The sequence below is a fragment of the Pipra filicauda genome, unplaced genomic scaffold, assembly GCF_003945595.2.
Source record: "Pipra filicauda isolate LSUMZ 115617 unplaced genomic scaffold, ASM394559v2 scaffold486_size446389_pilon, whole genome shotgun sequence".
Classification (NCBI taxonomy): Eukaryota; Metazoa; Chordata; class Aves; order Passeriformes; family Pipridae; genus Pipra; species Pipra filicauda.
Genome location: NW_024104627.1, coordinates 108,728 through 124,486, shown reverse-complemented (window position 1 = coordinate 124,486; position 15,759 = coordinate 108,728). Strand labels below are relative to the sequence as shown.

Below are 15,759 nucleotides of genomic sequence, written 5' to 3'. Positions count from 1 at the left end.
GAGGGAACCCGTGCACCCCCGGGAGGATGCTGGGGATGGGAGAAGCATCACCGTGGCAGCCCCTGGCTGCCATGGACCTGCTCCGTGGTGTGACCATCCCACATTGCTCAGCCGGGAAGGCAAGTCAGCAAAGCTCCTGCCTGACACACTTTTTCCCTGACTTCCTCTAAAAGTGGAATTGGTCTTACAGTGTCCTGCAAGTGACACCCTTCTGGAGCTGGGGCCTCCCTGCTGGGCACAGGGGGGGAGCTCAGCCCAAAACACCCAGGCAGTGTCCAGGCTGAGCAGAGTGGAGCTGACCTGGGTTGTGCCAGCAATGGAGATATGTGGTGGCACTTGGCAGTGGCACTGGTGGTGCTCTGTCCTGAGGCCTTCCCCAGTCACGTGGGCCAGGCTGGGGGGTGGTGACAGGGTGGCCACCTTTCAGTGGGACTGCACCGAGCCCTGGGGAACCCCCACGTCCTGCAGCCTCTTGGGGATGCAGAGGCATGGAGCAAGGCTGTGGGTCAGACAGGACCAGGCATGGCTGAGGGGGCTTTGCTGGGTGGGACCCTCGCAGATCAGGGCTCAGTGGAGGCTCCACGGTGGCAGTAGAGCCCTGAGTACACAGGGCTGGACCCTGATGGTGCCAGGACCTGGTGGGAAGCAGCTGAGAGGGGCGACAGGGCTGGGAGCTGCCCAGCTGCAGCACAGCCATGAGCCAGTGCTGGCCGTGGGTGCAGGGACTGGCAGGGAGGGGAGGAAGCACAGGAAATCTCGCAATGGCTGTATGGTCAGCCCCGGGTTTCCTGTTCCTCCCCACGAGCTGGAGCTGCACGAGGTCAAGACCACGCCAGACCCGGTTCCAGCAGGACGCCAGCAGCAGCCCCACGGCGGGGACCTCACAGCAGACGCAGGTTGGAGGGCCTGTGCCCCAGCAGGGTGCTGGCAGGGACAGGGGATACCTTTGTAGGGCAGGGGGGTTCTAGGCCCTGTCTCTCGGCAGGGTCAAGGGCTGTGCCAGGGGACATCCTGCCCTGCGCAGGGAGGTGCCCCAGCATTCTCCTGCTCCTGCTGTGCTCTTGCCAAGGGGCAGAGCACCCCAGGACCACTGCTGGGACTGGTTTGGCTCCCAGCTTCCCAAATTGGCTCCCAATGGCCATGCTGGAGTCCCGGCTGCTGAGGCATGTCCAGACTCAGCACTTTCCTTTGGGGCTCAGCACCCTGTCCTGCTCTCACCAGCTTCCCGGTTGTGTCCTGGTCCCCGGGAGCCTCCACACCGCAGGCACAGGGGTGGCAGTGCCAACAGGCAGCACAGGCACAGGGACTGGTGCCCAGCTGGGATGGGGGGCACAGCTGTGCTGCCCTCGGGAGCAGCCCCACACGCAGCAGAGGTGACACTGCTGTGTCTCACCCCACACTTCCTCCTCCCTGGCACTGTCCCTGCAGGCTCCAGCTCCCACAGGGCTTGGAGCGCTCACCCCACTGCTTTGAATGCACTTTGCAAGGCTGATTGTAGGGGGCATGGAGGGTCTGCCCTGCCACTCAGGCCAGGCAACGAGGTGGGAGGGTGTGAGATACAAAGGCCCTGGCCACTGGTGCAGGCAGTGCGGGGCAGCAGCCATGACTCAGCCTGGCCTGGCACCCCACAGCTTCCCCCCACCCAGACGGTGGTGCCATGGGTTTCGGGCCGGAGCTGTGGTGCCCGCGGGGGCACAGCGCGCTGCTGCGGCTGCAGGACGGGGAGCTGCGTCTCCTGGAGCTGATGAAGAAGTGGATGTCGCAGCGTGCCAAGAGCGACCGGGAATACGCAGGGATGCTGCACCACATGTTCTCCCAGCTGGAGAAGCAGGAGGGCACTGGGCAGCTCCGTGGTGACCATGGTGGCCAGATGGAGAAGGTAGGGATGCCCCGGAGCAGGAGTATGCTTTGCAGAGCCTGGTGTGGTGCTGGAGGGTGCTGTCCCCACACTTTTCCTGATGCGCTGGCATCCCACAGACCTGGTGGGTGCTGGCGAGCCGGACAGAGACGCTGAGCCAGATCCTGCGGCAGCACGCAGAGGAGCTGGTGGCAGGGCCGCTGGCCAAGCTGAGCCTGCTCATCCGCGACAAGCAGCAGCTGCGCAAGGCCTTCAGTGAGCAGTGGCAGCTGCTCAGCCAGGAGTACACCCGGGTATGTGGGGGCCAGCGGGGGAGTGAGGCCGTGGCCTGGCCCCGCTCCCTGACCGTGTCCCTCCCCAGACGACACAGCAGGAGATGGAGAAGCTGAAGGCGCAGTACCGCAGCCTGGCACGTGACAGCGCCCAGGCCAAACGCAAGTACCAGGAGGCCAGCAAAGGTGCCAGCCTGGCCCTCAGCTCCATCCCACTGCATCCCCTCCCAGCTCCCCTTGTGGGCCAAGTATGGCTGGAGCATCCTGCGCCCTGTGGGAATCATGGCCCAGCCTGGAGCGGGTGGGGACTCTTGGGGTGGGCAGCGTGGGGAGGGCCCAGCCTGGCCCCCAAGGAGATAGGCAAAAGTCCAGAGGCTTTGGGAAACCACACTGTGAGTCAGGAGCATCCCTGTGTCATAGTGTAACTGCCCCAGCCTTGGTTGCCCTGCCTGCCCTGGGACCCTCTCCCAGCTCGACACCCCCTGGCCCCTGCCCCAGCCCTGCCAGGTGTTCTTGCCCCTCACTGATGTGCTGCAATGCTGGGACTGGTGGTGTGCTGGTGGTTGGTGTTTTCCACGGCCTCTCCCCACAGACAAAGAGCGGGACAAAGCAAAGGAGAAGTATGTGCGCAGCCTCTGGAAGCTCTATGCCCTGCACAACCAATATGTGCTGGCCGTGCAGGCTGCTGCGCTGCACCACCAGCACTACTACCAGCGGGTGCTGCCCAGCCTGCACCAGTCCCTCTACAACCTGCAGCAGGAGATGGTCCTCATCCTGTAAGATTCCTGCCCCCCTGCTGCTTGTCCTGTTCCCCACTGCCCATCCCATGCCCCACTCCCCATCTTGCACCCCCCTGCCAGCCCTTCACCCCACTGCCAACCCCTGGACACCCCCATGGTCCCCCAGAACCAGCAGTGCTCTTGCAGAAAGGAGATCCTTGGAGAGTACTGCAGCATCAGCAGCCTGGTACAGGAGGACGTTCTTGCCATTCACCATGAGATTGCCGGTGCCATCGAGGCCATCAACCCTGCCACTGAGTACAGCGGCTTCATCCAGAGCCACCAGTACGGCCCTGTGCAGCTGCAGCCTCTCTGCCGGGCACGGCCCTGCCACCCACAGTTGCTGGCAGCCAGCACAGAGCAGATGGAGGCAGAGCCATACTGGGTGTCCACAGGTATGACTCCAAGGTGCCACCAACTGTGTCCTTTGATGAGAGCCTGCTGGAGGAGACAGAGAGCCTGGTACCAGGGGAACTGCAGCTGAATGAGCTGACCCTTGAGAGTGTCCAGCACTGGTGAGTGGGGCTGGCCACAGGCAAGGGACAGGTTAGGAGCAGGGGCTCAGCATGCCGGCATGTGTCTCTTGCAGCCTGACGTCGGTCGAGGAGGAGCTGGTGGCTGCCACGGAGGCTGTAAGCAGCAAGGAACAGCAGGTGTGGGAGCTGAAGGCAGAGATCCATGAAGAGGAGCAGGGCTGGAGCCCTGGGAAGCGGTGAGGTGCAGTGGAGGGGGAGCAAGGGGCCAGGGCGGCGGGTGCTGACCACCCTGTCCCCTCCCCAGGGTGCACTTGCTGAGCAGGCGGCAGGGGCTGCTCGAGGCACAGCAGCAGCTCGAGGGCTGCCTCTGCACCCAGGCCAAGCTGCAGGCACAGCGGGACATGCTGGCAGGGAAGCTGGCAGAGCTGGGGGCCAGGGAGCCCCTGCCTGCCCTGCCTGTGCCAGAGGACCGGCAGTCTGTCTCCTCCACGGTGAGTCCTGCCTCCCATGCCCTGGGAGTGGCAGGGATGGGGCCCTCCCCAGCTGGCGCACAGCTTGTACCTCCCCCAGGAGCAGGAGCGAAGTGGGGCCAGTGCTCTAGAGACCCTCAAGAACCACATCACGGGTATCTTCAGCCCCAAGTACTCGGTGAGTCCCTGGGCACCTCCAGTCACCCTGCTCTCCACCCAGCTGGCCCTTCTGCCCCCCTCCCCTCTGGCCTCACAGCCCCCTCCCCTCCCTGTTCCAGCCCTTCCAGACTCTCGTCCAGCTCTACCCTGGGCACAGCTTCCAGGCACCACTGCTGCCAACCTCTGGCACGACTCAGGGATGGACGTGGCTGGGCTCACCCTGTTTCTTTCCAGCTGCCCCCCCCCGTGCCCCTGATCCCGGAGGTGCAGAAGCCGCTGTGCCAGCAGGTCTGGTATCACGGGGCCATCCCACGCTCGGAGGTGCAGGAGCTGCTGACCTGCAGTGGGGACTTCCTGGTGCGGGAGAGCCAGGGCAAGCAGGAGTATGTGCTCAGCGTGCTGTGGGACGGGCAGCCCCGGCATTTCATCATCCAGGCTGCCGATGTGAGTGATCATGGGCAGGGGGGAAGGCCAGGGCAACCCCACATGAGCAGGCAGGGGTCCTTGCTGGGCACAACTCCTCAGCTGCCCTTCCTGCAGAACATGTTCCGACTGGAGGGGGACAGTTTCCCCACCATCCCGCTGCTCATCCAGCACCTCCTGCAGAGCCAGCAGCCCATCACCCGCAAGAGTGGCATCGTCCTGGCCAGGGCTGTACCCAAGGTGACACAGGCAGCGGGAAGGGGGACTGGCCCCTGAGCAGGGGCAGCCCTGCCCGACCCATTCGTCTTCCCAGGGCTTGGCTGGGAGCCCCAGGCATGCTTCTCCAGCTAGATGGGGGGACTAAGGCCTGGGGGACCCTGAGGTCTGGGGATCCCCTCTGGGGCTGTCTGAGAGGGGGTTGCAGGGAGATGTGGGTTGGGGGACAGCTCACCAGTGTTGCTTGCTGCAGGACAAATGGGTGCTCAACCACGAAGATGTGTTGCTGGGGGAGCGCATTGGCCGGGTGAGTCGAGGTGCTGTGGGGTGTAGGGGAGGGCCCAGCTGTCCCCACAGGGGTCTACAGAAGAACAGGGTTTTCCTTGGGCCACATGGTGAGCTGAGCCAGTGTAGCTGTGTCTCGGCAGGGTAACTTTGGGGAGGTGTTCAGTGGCCGCCTGCGTGCTGACAACACCGCTGTGGCTGTGAAATCCTGCCGGGAAAACCTCCCGCCTGAGCTCAAGGCCAAGTTCCTTCAGGAAGCCAGGTCTGTGCGGCCAGTGTGCTTGTCTCATCCTGTCTATCCATCCTTGGGGCTATTCAACCCCGCTGGGTCTGCAGTGGGGGATGTGCTGAGGGCTGTGTCCCTGAGCCAGCTCGGTGGAGCACCCTGGAGTTGGTACTGGGTGGCCTGTGCCTGAGGCAGCTGGGCTCCCACACAATTGTGGTGCTCATCCTTGTCCCCGCAGGATCCTCAAGCAGTACAGGCACCCGAACATCGTGCGGCTCATTGGTGTCTGCACACAGAAACAGCCCATTTACATTGTCATGGAGCTGGTGCAGGGTGAGTGGCTCTGACCCACAGCCCCCCAGCACAAATGGGTGTGCCCAGGCACCCACCAGCTCCACAATCCGGGTGCAGGGGGGGACTTCCTGAGCTTCCTGCGCAGCGAGGGGCCCCACCTCCGGGTGAAGGAGCTGGTCAGGATGACAGAGAATGCTGCTGCTGGCATGGAGTACCTGGAGAGCAAGCACTGCATCCACAGGTGGGCCCTGGCAAGGCAGGGAGAGCCCTGGAACCCTCACTGTCCTGGAGCCCCAGGAACAGCCGGGTGCACGGCTGATGGCTCGGGGCCGCCACAGGGACCTGGCTGCTCGCAACTGCCTGGTGACGGAGAGGAACACCCTGAAGATCAGTGATTTTGGGATGTCACGGGAGGAGGAGGATGGCATCTATGCCTCCACAGGGGGGATGAAGCAGATCCCTGTCAAGTGGACGGCCCCTGAAGCACTCAATTATGGTATGGGATGGTGCTGGGCACAGCCTGACACCCCACAGCTCAGCTGGGAGCCAGGAGTCCAGCACTGTCCCACTCCCACGTGCCTGATCCTGGGGAGGGAGGCAGAGATCCAAAGTACCCCAGCCCTCAGGAGCGAAGGCACAACCAGTCAGTGGTGACAGCTGCCACCATTCATCCTGCTCCATGTCCCCAGGCCGATACAGCTCGGAGAGCGATGTCTGGAGCTTTGGGATCCTGCTGTGGGAAGCCTTCAGCCTGGGTGCCATCCCCTATGCCAACCTCAGCAACCAGCAGACACGGGAGGCAGTGGAGCAGGGTAGGGGACACAGCCAAGGCTGGCTCCCAAGGGCCACTGTGAGCCGTGGGTCCAGCACAGCAGATCCACTGTAGAGCTGTGCCCATGGGAGGGCTAGATGGGGCTGTGGGGGGTGAGGGACTGGTGGTCCAGACTGCCATGTTCCCATCCCTGTTACCTCAGGTGTGCGGCTGGACCGCCCCGAGCAGTGCCCTGAGGAGGTGTACCAGCTGATGCAGCGCTGCTGGGAGTATGACCCCCACAAGCGGCCCAGCTTCAGCACCATCCACCAGGACCTCATTGCCATCCGCAAGAGGCACCGTTGATGGGGGCACCAAGGGCCCTGGATCAATCCCGCAGCAGTGTCCCTCCCTTGGGCAGTGACGGAGCCCCTGGATCCATCCCATGGCAGTGCCTGGGGGCACAGCAGAACCCTGCCTGGGCAGCACGTGCTGCAGTGCAGCTGTGGGTGCCTGTGCCCCTTTCCTTTTCCAGAGGCTCCCGCATGCCCTGGGTGGAGGTCACAGCACACGCAGCTCCTGCCCGGCTTCATCCTGCTCAATAAACACAGGAGCTCTGCAGCTGCGTGTCTGGAGTCTGTGAGGGGATATGGGTCTGTACTGCACTGGGATAGGGCACTGAGAGACGAGACACTGGGATGGAGCACCGTAATGATGCACCAGGACGGGATACCAGGACAGGGCACAGGGGGACAGAGCGCACCGAGATAGAGCACCAGAATGAAGTACCAGGGTGGGGCACCAGGACAGGGTGCACTTGGACAGGGCACTGGGATGGGGAGTACTGGGACGGGTCACTGGGACAGGGCACAATGGGGTGGTGGAATGGGACAGGGCACTGGGACAGGGTACAGGGATGAGGCAGCGGCATCCCAGCTCGGCCCCGCGGCTGGGAGGGCGGCCAGCTCGTGGGTGGGTCCCGGCCGGGCCGATCCCGGCGCTCCGCGGGGCGCCCGGCCCGGCCCGCGCTCCGGTACCGCCTCCCCCGGGGCCGCGCTCGGGGGGCGGAGCGGCGGGCGGGGCCTGGCCTGGCCTGGCCCATCCCGGCGGGCCCGGGCGGGCGATGTGAGGAGCGGGGTCGGGCCGCGGAGCCGCCCGGGGTAAGAGCGGAGCGCCCGCGGTGTCCCCGCCGGCACCGGCCTGGCCTTCCCCGGTCCCTCCCCGGCCCGGCCCGGCCCCGCGGGGCTGCAGCGCGGCGGCCCCGGGCGCTGCCCGGCTCGGCGGGGCCACGCGGCCTGTCCCGGCCCTGGCCCCTTCCCCAGCCCCATCCGCAGCTATAAATACTCAGCACCGGATTAAGCCAAGTAGGACGCGGGGAGGGCGCTCGGAGAAGGAGGCGGGAGGCCGCGGTGGGGGGTTGCGCTGTCCGACGTGTGCCCCCCTCCCCGTATCCCGGCGCAGGTGAGTCCCTCCATCCCTTCGTGATGAAGCTGAAGAAGCAGGTGACAGTGTGTGGAGCTGCCATCTTCTGCGTGGCCGTCTTCTCCCTCTACTTGATGCTGGACCGGGTACAGCACGACCCTGCACGACACCAGAGTGGGGGCAACTTCCCCAGGGTGAGTTTGAGGGGGTTGGGGTGGGTGAGAGGGGCCATGGGATGACAAACAGGGACATTCAGCCAGGGAAATTCATGGGGAGCCAGCCCTGGCCTCCCACCATTCGGCTGCCAGGGCCAAGGCTGGCTCCCCATAGCTCTGGATGACCTCCTGGCTCTCACCGTGGCCTCTGTCCCCCCAGAGCCAGATCTCAGTGCTACAGAACCGCATCGAGCAGCTGGAGCAGCTGCTGGAGGAGAACCATGAGATCATCAGCCACATCAAGGACTCGGTGCTGGAGCTGACGGCCCACGCAGAGGGGCAGCCGGCATTGCCCCATCACCCCCCAAATGGCTCCTGGGTGCTGCCCCCTGAGAGTCGCCCAAGTTTCCTCTCCGTGTCCCCACAGGACTGCCAGTTCGCCCTGGGGGGCAAGGGACAGAGCCCAGACCTGCAGGTGAGGGGCTGGTGGCTCTGCTAGCACAAGGGGTCCATACCTGGGCGTCTGTGGGGTCCTGGCTCTACTCTTTTGGGGATCTTTCAGCCCTGCCTCCCACCCACAGATGCTGGCCGTGTACTCCCTGCTGCCCTTTGACAACCAGGATGGCGGTGTCTGGAAGCAGGGCTTCGACATCACCTATGAGCCCAACGAGTGGGACGTGGAACCTCTGCAGGTGTTTGTGGTGCCGCACTCCCACAATGACCCAGGTGAGCAGCAGAGGAGGGGAAGGGCTGGCCCAGCCCCTGCTGCCGCATAGTGCTGGCAGGGAAGGGCTGGGCCCCCACAGTGACCCCCAGCTGTGCTGCTAGGCTGGATCAAGACCTTCGACAAGTACTACTACGACCAAACGCAGCACATCCTCAACAGCATGGTGCTGAAGATGCAGGAGGACCCACGCCGGCGTTTCATCTGGTCCGAGATCTCCTTCTTTTCCAAGTGGTGGGACAACATCAGTGCCCAGAAGCGGGCTGCAGTGCGCAGGTAGGGCAGTAAAGAGCCCTGGGGACAGGAAGGCTGCCCTGACTGCAGTGCAGCAACCGTGGGCCCTGCACTGCTCACCATGGGGTGCCCTGGCACTGCCAGCAGCCTCCCAGTGCCACCAGATGTCAGAGCCACTGCAGTGAGGGGTGAGAGCTGGGTGCTGCCAGCACCGGGGTCTCTGCAGTGAGGACTGAGGGCTGGGAGAGGCAGGTCTCACCCTGTGCCTCTGCCTGTGCTCATTGGGCTGAGAAACTTGAGTGCAAGGCCCAGGGCACCCTTGGAGTTGTGGGAGACCTGGAGGGCAGGACTGTATAGTGGGACAGGGCCCCCTTGTCAGCCTCCTGCCCTGAGAGAGCTAGGGATGGAGGACATAGCAGAGGGTGTTGTCCTATGTGGGAATGCGCTCTGGCAGGGGCCTTAGCTGGCACTGAGCTGTGGAGGAATGTGTCTCTGTGTGAAGTCAGCATGGGTAGTGAGGAATGGCAGCAGTGGCTGTGGGGGCTGTGGGTGGGCCCCAGGTGGCTAAAGGCAGGGGATCTCTGCCATGGACATGTGGCTCATGCGGGACTCTGGTCACATCTCGGGTGTCCCCCTCACAGGCTGGTGGGCAATGGGCAGCTGGAGATGGTGACAGGTGGCTGGGTGATGCCCGACGAGGCCAATTCCCACTACTTCGCCATGATTGACCAGCTGATCGAGGGGCACCAGTGGCTAGAGAAGAACATTGGTGAGAGCAGAGTGGGTGCTGAGCAGGAGGAGCACAATGCTGACTGGCACCCTGGCCCTGGCAGGACCCTCCTCACAGGAGGTGATGCTGGCTCAGCACGGGCTGACAGGTCTCTGTGCCTCCAGGTGTGACACCGCGGTCGGGCTGGGCCGTGGACCCCTTTGGGTACAGCTCCACCATGCCCTACCTGCTGAAGCGCTCCAACCTGACGGCCATGCTCATCCAGCGTGTGCACTATGCCATCAAGAAGCACTTCGCTGCCACCCAGAACCTGGAGTTTATGTGGAGACAGACGTGGGGTGAGAGGCTGCCAGGAGGGGACGGCAGAAGGGGCCCTGTAGGGCAAGTGGCAGCAGGGAATGGCTACCAGCCACTTTACTGTGCAGATGAGCGGAGCGCCAGGAGGCGATGGCTCTGCCCCATGGGACAGCCCCAGGGTGACTCCCCATCTGCCTCTGTGCCCAGCATGCTGAGGGAGGCTGCTGTGTCCTCTGGGCTCCAACTCTGCTCTGTCCGACAGCTGTCCTTGGAACCCCCTGCTCGGGGACAGGCAAGGGAGAGCCATTGCTGGTGCTCACCTGTCCTTGGTCCTACAGATCCAGACACCAGCACTGACATCTTCTGCCACATGATGCCCTTCTACAGCTACGATGTGCCCCACACCTGTGGGCCAGACCCCAAGATCTGCTGCCAGTTTGACTTCAAGCGCCTGCCTGGAGGCCGAATCAACTGCCCCTGGAAGGTTCCTCCCCGTGCCATCACCGATGCCAATGTGGCGGAGCGGTGAGTGTGGCAGGGGCACATGGCTCCCAGCCCGGTGGCCTATCCAGGGCCAGTCTCATGCCTCGGTCCCCATGCAGAGCCCAGCTGCTGCTGGACCAGTACCGCAAGAAGTCCAAGCTGTACCGCAGCAAGGTGCTCCTGGTGCCCCTGGGAGATGACTTCCGATACGACAAGCCGCAGGAGTGGGACGCCCAGTTCCTCAACTACCAGCGCATCTTCGACTTCCTCAATTCCCGGCCCGACCTCCACGTCCAGGTACGTGCGAGGATCTTCAGTGGGGCTGGGGGCACCAGGAGGCCACCAGAGAGTGTAGCCAGAGGGTGGGCAGTGCTGGGAGAGCTGATGGGAGCCCTGGCTCAGGGCCACATGTGCTCTCCTGCAGGCGCAGTTTGGGACGCTCTCTGACTACTTTGATGCCCTGTATAAGAAGATGGGCATTGTGCCGGGGATGAGGCCGCCTGGGTTCCCAGTGCTGACTGGGGATTTCTTCTCCTATGCTGACCGGGAGGACCACTACTGGACGGGATACTATACCTCCCGGCCGTTCTACAAGAGCCTGGACCGGGTACTAGAGGCCCACCTCCGGTGAGGGGCAGCAGACTGGGCTGTGGAGCATGGGGGGTGTGCAGGGCGTGGGTGAGGGATGATTAGGCAGCATCTGGGAGCTCCAGCAGCCCCCAGGTCTGCACCAGCCACCAATGCACTGGGGTGGCCCAGGCAGTGCCAAACCCTTGCCCAGTCCCAGGGGAGTGTGTGCCCCCCGCCGGCACGTCCAGGCCAGCCCCCGCAGCACTGGGGCACAGGGACAGAGATCCTCTGTGACCCTGTCCCTGTGCAGGGGGGCAGAGATCCTGTACAGCCTGGCACTCGCCCACGCCCGCCATGCCAGTGCCGACGGCAGGTACCCGCTCTCCGACTACGCCCTGCTGAGCAACGCCCGACGCAACCTGGGCCTCTTCCAGCACCACGACGCCATCACTGGCACCGCCAAGGAGGCTGTAGCTGTGGACTACGGAGTCCGGTGTGTGTGGGGGCTGGAGCACCCTCAGAGCCTGTCAGGGAGGGGCTGGTGGGCTCAGGGCTGTGAGTGCGGCTGGGTGTAGGGGTCTTTTGGGGCTCCTCTGCTGGGGAGAGGTGGGGGGTGTTGGGTGGCTGAATGGCCCTGAGTGGCTCACTCTGCCTGTGCCCCAGGCTGCTCCACTCCCTTACCAACCTGAAGCGCGTCATCATCAACGCTGCGCACTACCTTGTGCTGGGGGATAAGGACACATATCACCATGACCCCGCTGCGCCCTTCCTCAGCATGGTGAGCAGTGCCTGCCCCTGGCTCCCTGGACCTCGTTATGCTGTCCCCATGCCCTCAGGAGCACAATTCTGTGCAGGCGTGGCTGGGGAAAGGGCCCCAGCCTGTGCCTGTGTTCTGGGCCCAGCTGGCAGGGTGTGGGCATACCCCAGCTCTCACTGCTCCTCTCCCCAGGATGACACGCGCCCCAGCCAGGACTCCCTCCCGGAGAAGACAGTGGTCAAACTGGACACCTCACCCCGGTAGGGCCTCATGCCTTGCTTTAGGGACTTGTGGGGCTGTGGAGAGGCAGTGATGGGGTATCTGGGATGCTGTGAAGCTATAGGTGGATGCAGTGAACCTGTGGGTAGTGTGGGGCATTGGGCATCTGGGATGCAGTGGGGCTGGGATGCCATCCCTGGGTGACCCCCTGCAGGTTCCTGGTGGTGTTCAACCCTCTGGAGCAGGAACGCCTGAGTGTGGTGACGATGCTGGTGGACTCCCCGCATGTGCATGTGCTCTCCGAGGAGGGCCAGCCCCTGCCCTTCCAGCTCAGCGCAACCTGGAGCTCCGCCACCGAAGTGGTTCCTGATGTCTACCAGGTACAGGATGCCCCGGTGACACTGCCTGCCCCATCCTCAGCCTGCACATACCATGTATGCCAGCCTCCCGTCCCTGCATACTGCCAGGATACTCTGTCAGCCCTGCTCTGTCCCTGCCCCACAACACAAGCTCCCACAGCTGTCAAACCACCAGGCCCCCATGCACGTCTCCCCTCAGTAGAGGGGGGGGCCTTTGCCCGACTGACTCCCAGTCCGTCCCCAGGCACAGGGGGCTGGCTCAGGTCCCCATACTGCCTGCAGGTGTCTGTGCTGGCCCGCCTGCCCGCGCTGGGGCTGCGTGTGCTGCAGCTGCACAGGTCCTTGGACGGCCATGCCACGCTGAGGTCCTCCACGCGCCTGTACCTGCACGGTCGGGACCTGCCTGTGCGCAAGCCTGAGGCCGTGCCCCTGCAAGTCTTCCCGGCTGCTGCCGATGACTTCTGCCTGGAGAACCAGCACCTGCAGGCCTGCTTCTCAGGGCACTCGGGCCTGCTGCAGGTGAATGTGGGGCTCTGGAGTGGAGGAGGGGAGGGGGTCACCATGCTGCCTTCTGCATTCATGGCTGTGCTGGCCCGCACCCGCAGAGCATACACAGAGCTGGGGAGGAGCAGGGGCACAGAGTGAGCAGCGAGTTCCTCGTCTATGGCACCAGGACCTCCAAGGACAAAAGTGGGGCCTATCTCTTCCTGCCTGATGGAGAAGCCAAGGTATAGGGTTTGTCCTGTTAGCCAGCTGGCAGCTGTGCCTGTGGGACTGTCTTCAGGCAGCAGCCTCAGCACAGCGCTCCTTCCTCCCAGCCCTATGCCCCCAAGAACCCCCCAGTGGTGCGGGTGACGGAGGGACCCCTCTTCTCAGAGGTTGCCAGCTACTACGAGCACGTTCAGACCATGGTGCGGCTGTACAATGTGCCAGGTGAGATCCTGAGGTGGTGCCGGGGTGTCGCTGGCCCAGTGGTGCTGGGCGATGCTGCCTGTGGGGCCCAGCCCCTCACTGCCTACCTGCAGGGGTGGAGGGCCTGTCCCTGGATGTGTCCTGCCTGGTGGACATCCGTGACCACATCAACAAGGAGCTGGCCCTGCGCTTCAGCACCGACATTGAGAGCGACAACACCTTCTTCACGGACCTCAATGGTTTCCAGGTATGTGGCAGCCTAGGGAGGGACGGCACCTGCCCACAGCAGGACAGTTCCCCGACACCCAGCGCTGGGCACTGTGGGAGCCACTTTTGGCCACTGACCTCTGTCCCTTGACAGATCCAGCCCCGCAGGTACCAGCGGAAGCTGCCGCTGCAGGCCAACTTCTACCCCATGCCTGCCATGGCCTACATTCAGGACATGCAGAGCCGCTTGACACTGCTCACAGCCCAGGCCCTGGGAGTCTCCAGCCTCCGCAGCGGTGAGATGGAGGCCTGTGTCTTGGAGGCCTATGCCTTGGAGACCTGCTGTAGAGCTGGGGCTCCCCTCCCCAGGGGATGTAGGGGAGGAGGGTGCTGCAGGCTGGGCACAGGGTGCCCTGGTCCTGCTGTCTCTGGAGCTCCGTGCCATGGGGGGTGGCTGGCTCCTGGTAAAGCCTGGGGCATGGGGACCCACTCTTCACAGGCCAGCTGGAGGTGATCCTGGACCGGCGCCTCATGCAGGATGACAACCGGGGCTTGGGCCAGGGGCTGAAGGACAACAAGCGAACCTGCAACCGATTCCGGCTCCTCCTGGAGCGCCGCACCACTGCCAACAAGGTGCCTGGGCTGTGAGGCCACAGGATGGGAATGCCCAGCCTTGCCTTGGGATGGAGCAGGGTGGAGGCACCTGCAGAAAGCCACACGTGTGATGGGATGCAGCATCTGCTCCCCTCCTGTCCCACTGTGCTGGCTCTAGGCAGGGATGGGCCTGGAGCAGGGGGCACGGGGAGGGTGGGACCTGTGCAGTGGGATCTGTCCCTGTGGAGCCACGTTGCCCTTGTAATCACAGTGTTCTTGTCCCATCCCCTCGCTGCCCTCTATGCTTGCGCCATGTCACCCATTCAGAGCTCCGGCTTCTTTTCCAAACTGGTCTCCATGTTTAAAGCCTTGGGCTTCCCTGGCACCAGGACTGGCAGCCCTGAGGTAATGGCCGGCCTGGCCCTGCTGTCTCTCCCTGTCTCGTGCACTAGCTGCTAGCCACTAGCCTAGCCAGGCCCATAGCAGGTCCATAGTCTGAGCATCAGCTAGATGGGGTCCTGTTTGGGTGCTGGGGAAGGGAGTCCTGCCTGGGTGGGGGCAGCTCTGGGTGCCCTGTGCCTGCAGGTGCCTGGTCTCGGGGCACTGCTGGAGCAGTGGTTCGTTCTGTGGGCCCTGCCCAGGCTCTGCCTGGCCCCACAGCTCCCCAGGCCTATGCTGACCCGTGTGCTCCTCGGCAGGTGCAGGACGAACGCCCCATCAGCTTCCCCTCCCTGCTGAGCCACATCACCTCCATGCACCTGAATGCCGAGGCCCTGGTCATGCCGGTGGCGCTGGAGAAGCCAGCCGTGCCAGCCCTGCGCTCCTTCGTGCCCCTTGCCACCACCCTCCCCTGCGACTTCCACATCCTTAACTTGCGGACGTTGCAGGCAGAAGTGAGCTACAGCCTGGGTGTGACAGGACTCTGGGGGGCTCTTGCCCTGCTGTCCGCACTGTTGTGCCTCACGCCCTGGCTTCCCCCAGGACGACTCACTACCCTCGACCGAGGCAGCGCTGATTCTGCACCGCAAAGGCTTTGACTGCAGCCTGGAGGCCAAGAACCTGGGCTTCAACTGCACTACCAGCCAGGGCAAGGTAGGGCTAGGCTGCCCCACACCCACACTGAGTCAGAGCCAGGCTGGACCTCGGCACGGCTGGCATGCCACATAACAGGCTGCCCTGGGCACAGTGCTGCCCCAGGCACCAGAGGCAGCACCCAGGCCTCCTCTCTTCTCCCTCCTCTCTCCCCAGCTGGTCCTGGGAGGCCTGTTCCAGGGGCTGGAGCTGGGCTCCCTGCAGCCCACCTCACTGACGCTGATGTATCCACTGGGCACGGCTTCCAACAGCACCAACATCTACCTGGACCCCATGGAAATTGCCACATTCCGCATCCGCCTGGGGTAGTGTGTGGAGTGGGAGAGGAGCAGAGTGGCTGGGCAGCGTGGGAGCAGCACCAGCACTGCAGGAGAGCAGGGCCAGCAGCACTGTGGTGGGCGCGGGCAGGAGGCGCTGGACTTGCAGAGGCTGCTGCTGCCTTCTAATTTATTAGTCCCACATTCTCAGATAGATTTTGGAATGAACTGCTGTGGCCGGGGCTGGGCGGAGGCTGCGGAATGTGGTGCCAGGTGGGCTGAGCACAGCTGGCAGGGGCAACAGGCCAGGCTCTGCTGCTGCTGGTGCGATGGGCACTGCTGCCCTGCCACGTTCACAGGCTGCCCGGGAGTGTGGCCACCCCAGTGGCTGGGGCAGGGGCCTGTTCTGGGCTCCCCTGGCCTAGTGGGGCAGCATGGGGCTGATTGGTGGTGTTGGGCAGTTGCCTGGAGAGGTGCTGTGGACTAGAGACTGAGCTCACCTGGAGCTCGTAGGAAACACGAGGCTGTTTCCAAGGGC

At 64.1% G+C, this 15,759-nt stretch overlaps 2 protein-coding genes across 6 annotated transcripts; both read left to right on the top strand.

Annotated features, from left to right (window-relative positions):
• The first annotated feature begins 1,634 nt into the window (after positions 1 to 1,634).
• On the top strand, positions 1,635 to 6,830 carry FES (FES proto-oncogene, tyrosine kinase). Its single transcript, XM_027745383.2, has 18 exons — positions 1,635 to 1,879; positions 1,978 to 2,151; positions 2,220 to 2,316; positions 2,723 to 2,906; positions 3,057 to 3,194; positions 3,305 to 3,424; positions 3,499 to 3,621; positions 3,690 to 3,876; positions 3,956 to 4,033; positions 4,249 to 4,458; positions 4,555 to 4,677; positions 4,907 to 4,960; positions 5,082 to 5,200; positions 5,403 to 5,497; positions 5,576 to 5,699; positions 5,797 to 5,954; positions 6,148 to 6,270; positions 6,433 to 6,830. The coding sequence occupies exons 1-18, from the start codon at positions 1,658 to 1,660 to the stop codon at positions 6,573 to 6,575; spliced, it is 2,472 nt and encodes an 823-aa protein (XP_027601184.2). The 5' UTR covers positions 1,635 to 1,657; the 3' UTR covers positions 6,576 to 6,830.
• Positions 6,831 to 7,283: 453 nt separating this feature from the next.
• MAN2A2 (mannosidase alpha class 2A member 2) lies at positions 7,284 to 15,758 on the top strand. Of its 5 annotated transcripts, XM_027745432.2 has the most exons (24): positions 7,284 to 7,369; positions 7,671 to 7,825; positions 8,007 to 8,261; positions 8,368 to 8,512; positions 8,615 to 8,786; positions 9,386 to 9,513; positions 9,639 to 9,812; positions 10,110 to 10,296; positions 10,374 to 10,551; positions 10,679 to 10,881; positions 11,135 to 11,317; positions 11,488 to 11,602; positions 11,774 to 11,841; positions 12,015 to 12,180; positions 12,442 to 12,678; positions 12,765 to 12,887; positions 12,978 to 13,092; positions 13,185 to 13,318; positions 13,433 to 13,574; positions 13,778 to 13,911; positions 14,200 to 14,277; positions 14,571 to 14,765; positions 14,854 to 14,964; positions 15,121 to 15,758. In XM_027745432.2, the coding sequence occupies exons 2-24, from the start codon at positions 7,694 to 7,696 to the stop codon at positions 15,271 to 15,273; spliced, it is 3,528 nt and encodes a 1,175-aa protein (XP_027601233.1). In that variant the 5' UTR covers positions 7,284 to 7,369; positions 7,671 to 7,693; the 3' UTR covers positions 15,274 to 15,758. The 5 variants fall into 5 exon arrangements, with proteins under 5 accessions (XP_027601233.1, XP_039242408.1, XP_039242410.1 ...); XM_039386474.1 differs by lacking the exon at positions 14,200 to 14,277; XM_039386475.1 differs by lacking the exons at positions 7,284 to 7,369; positions 14,200 to 14,277 and adding an exon at positions 7,504 to 7,573.
• The last annotated feature ends 1 nt before the right edge of the window (position 15,759 follows it).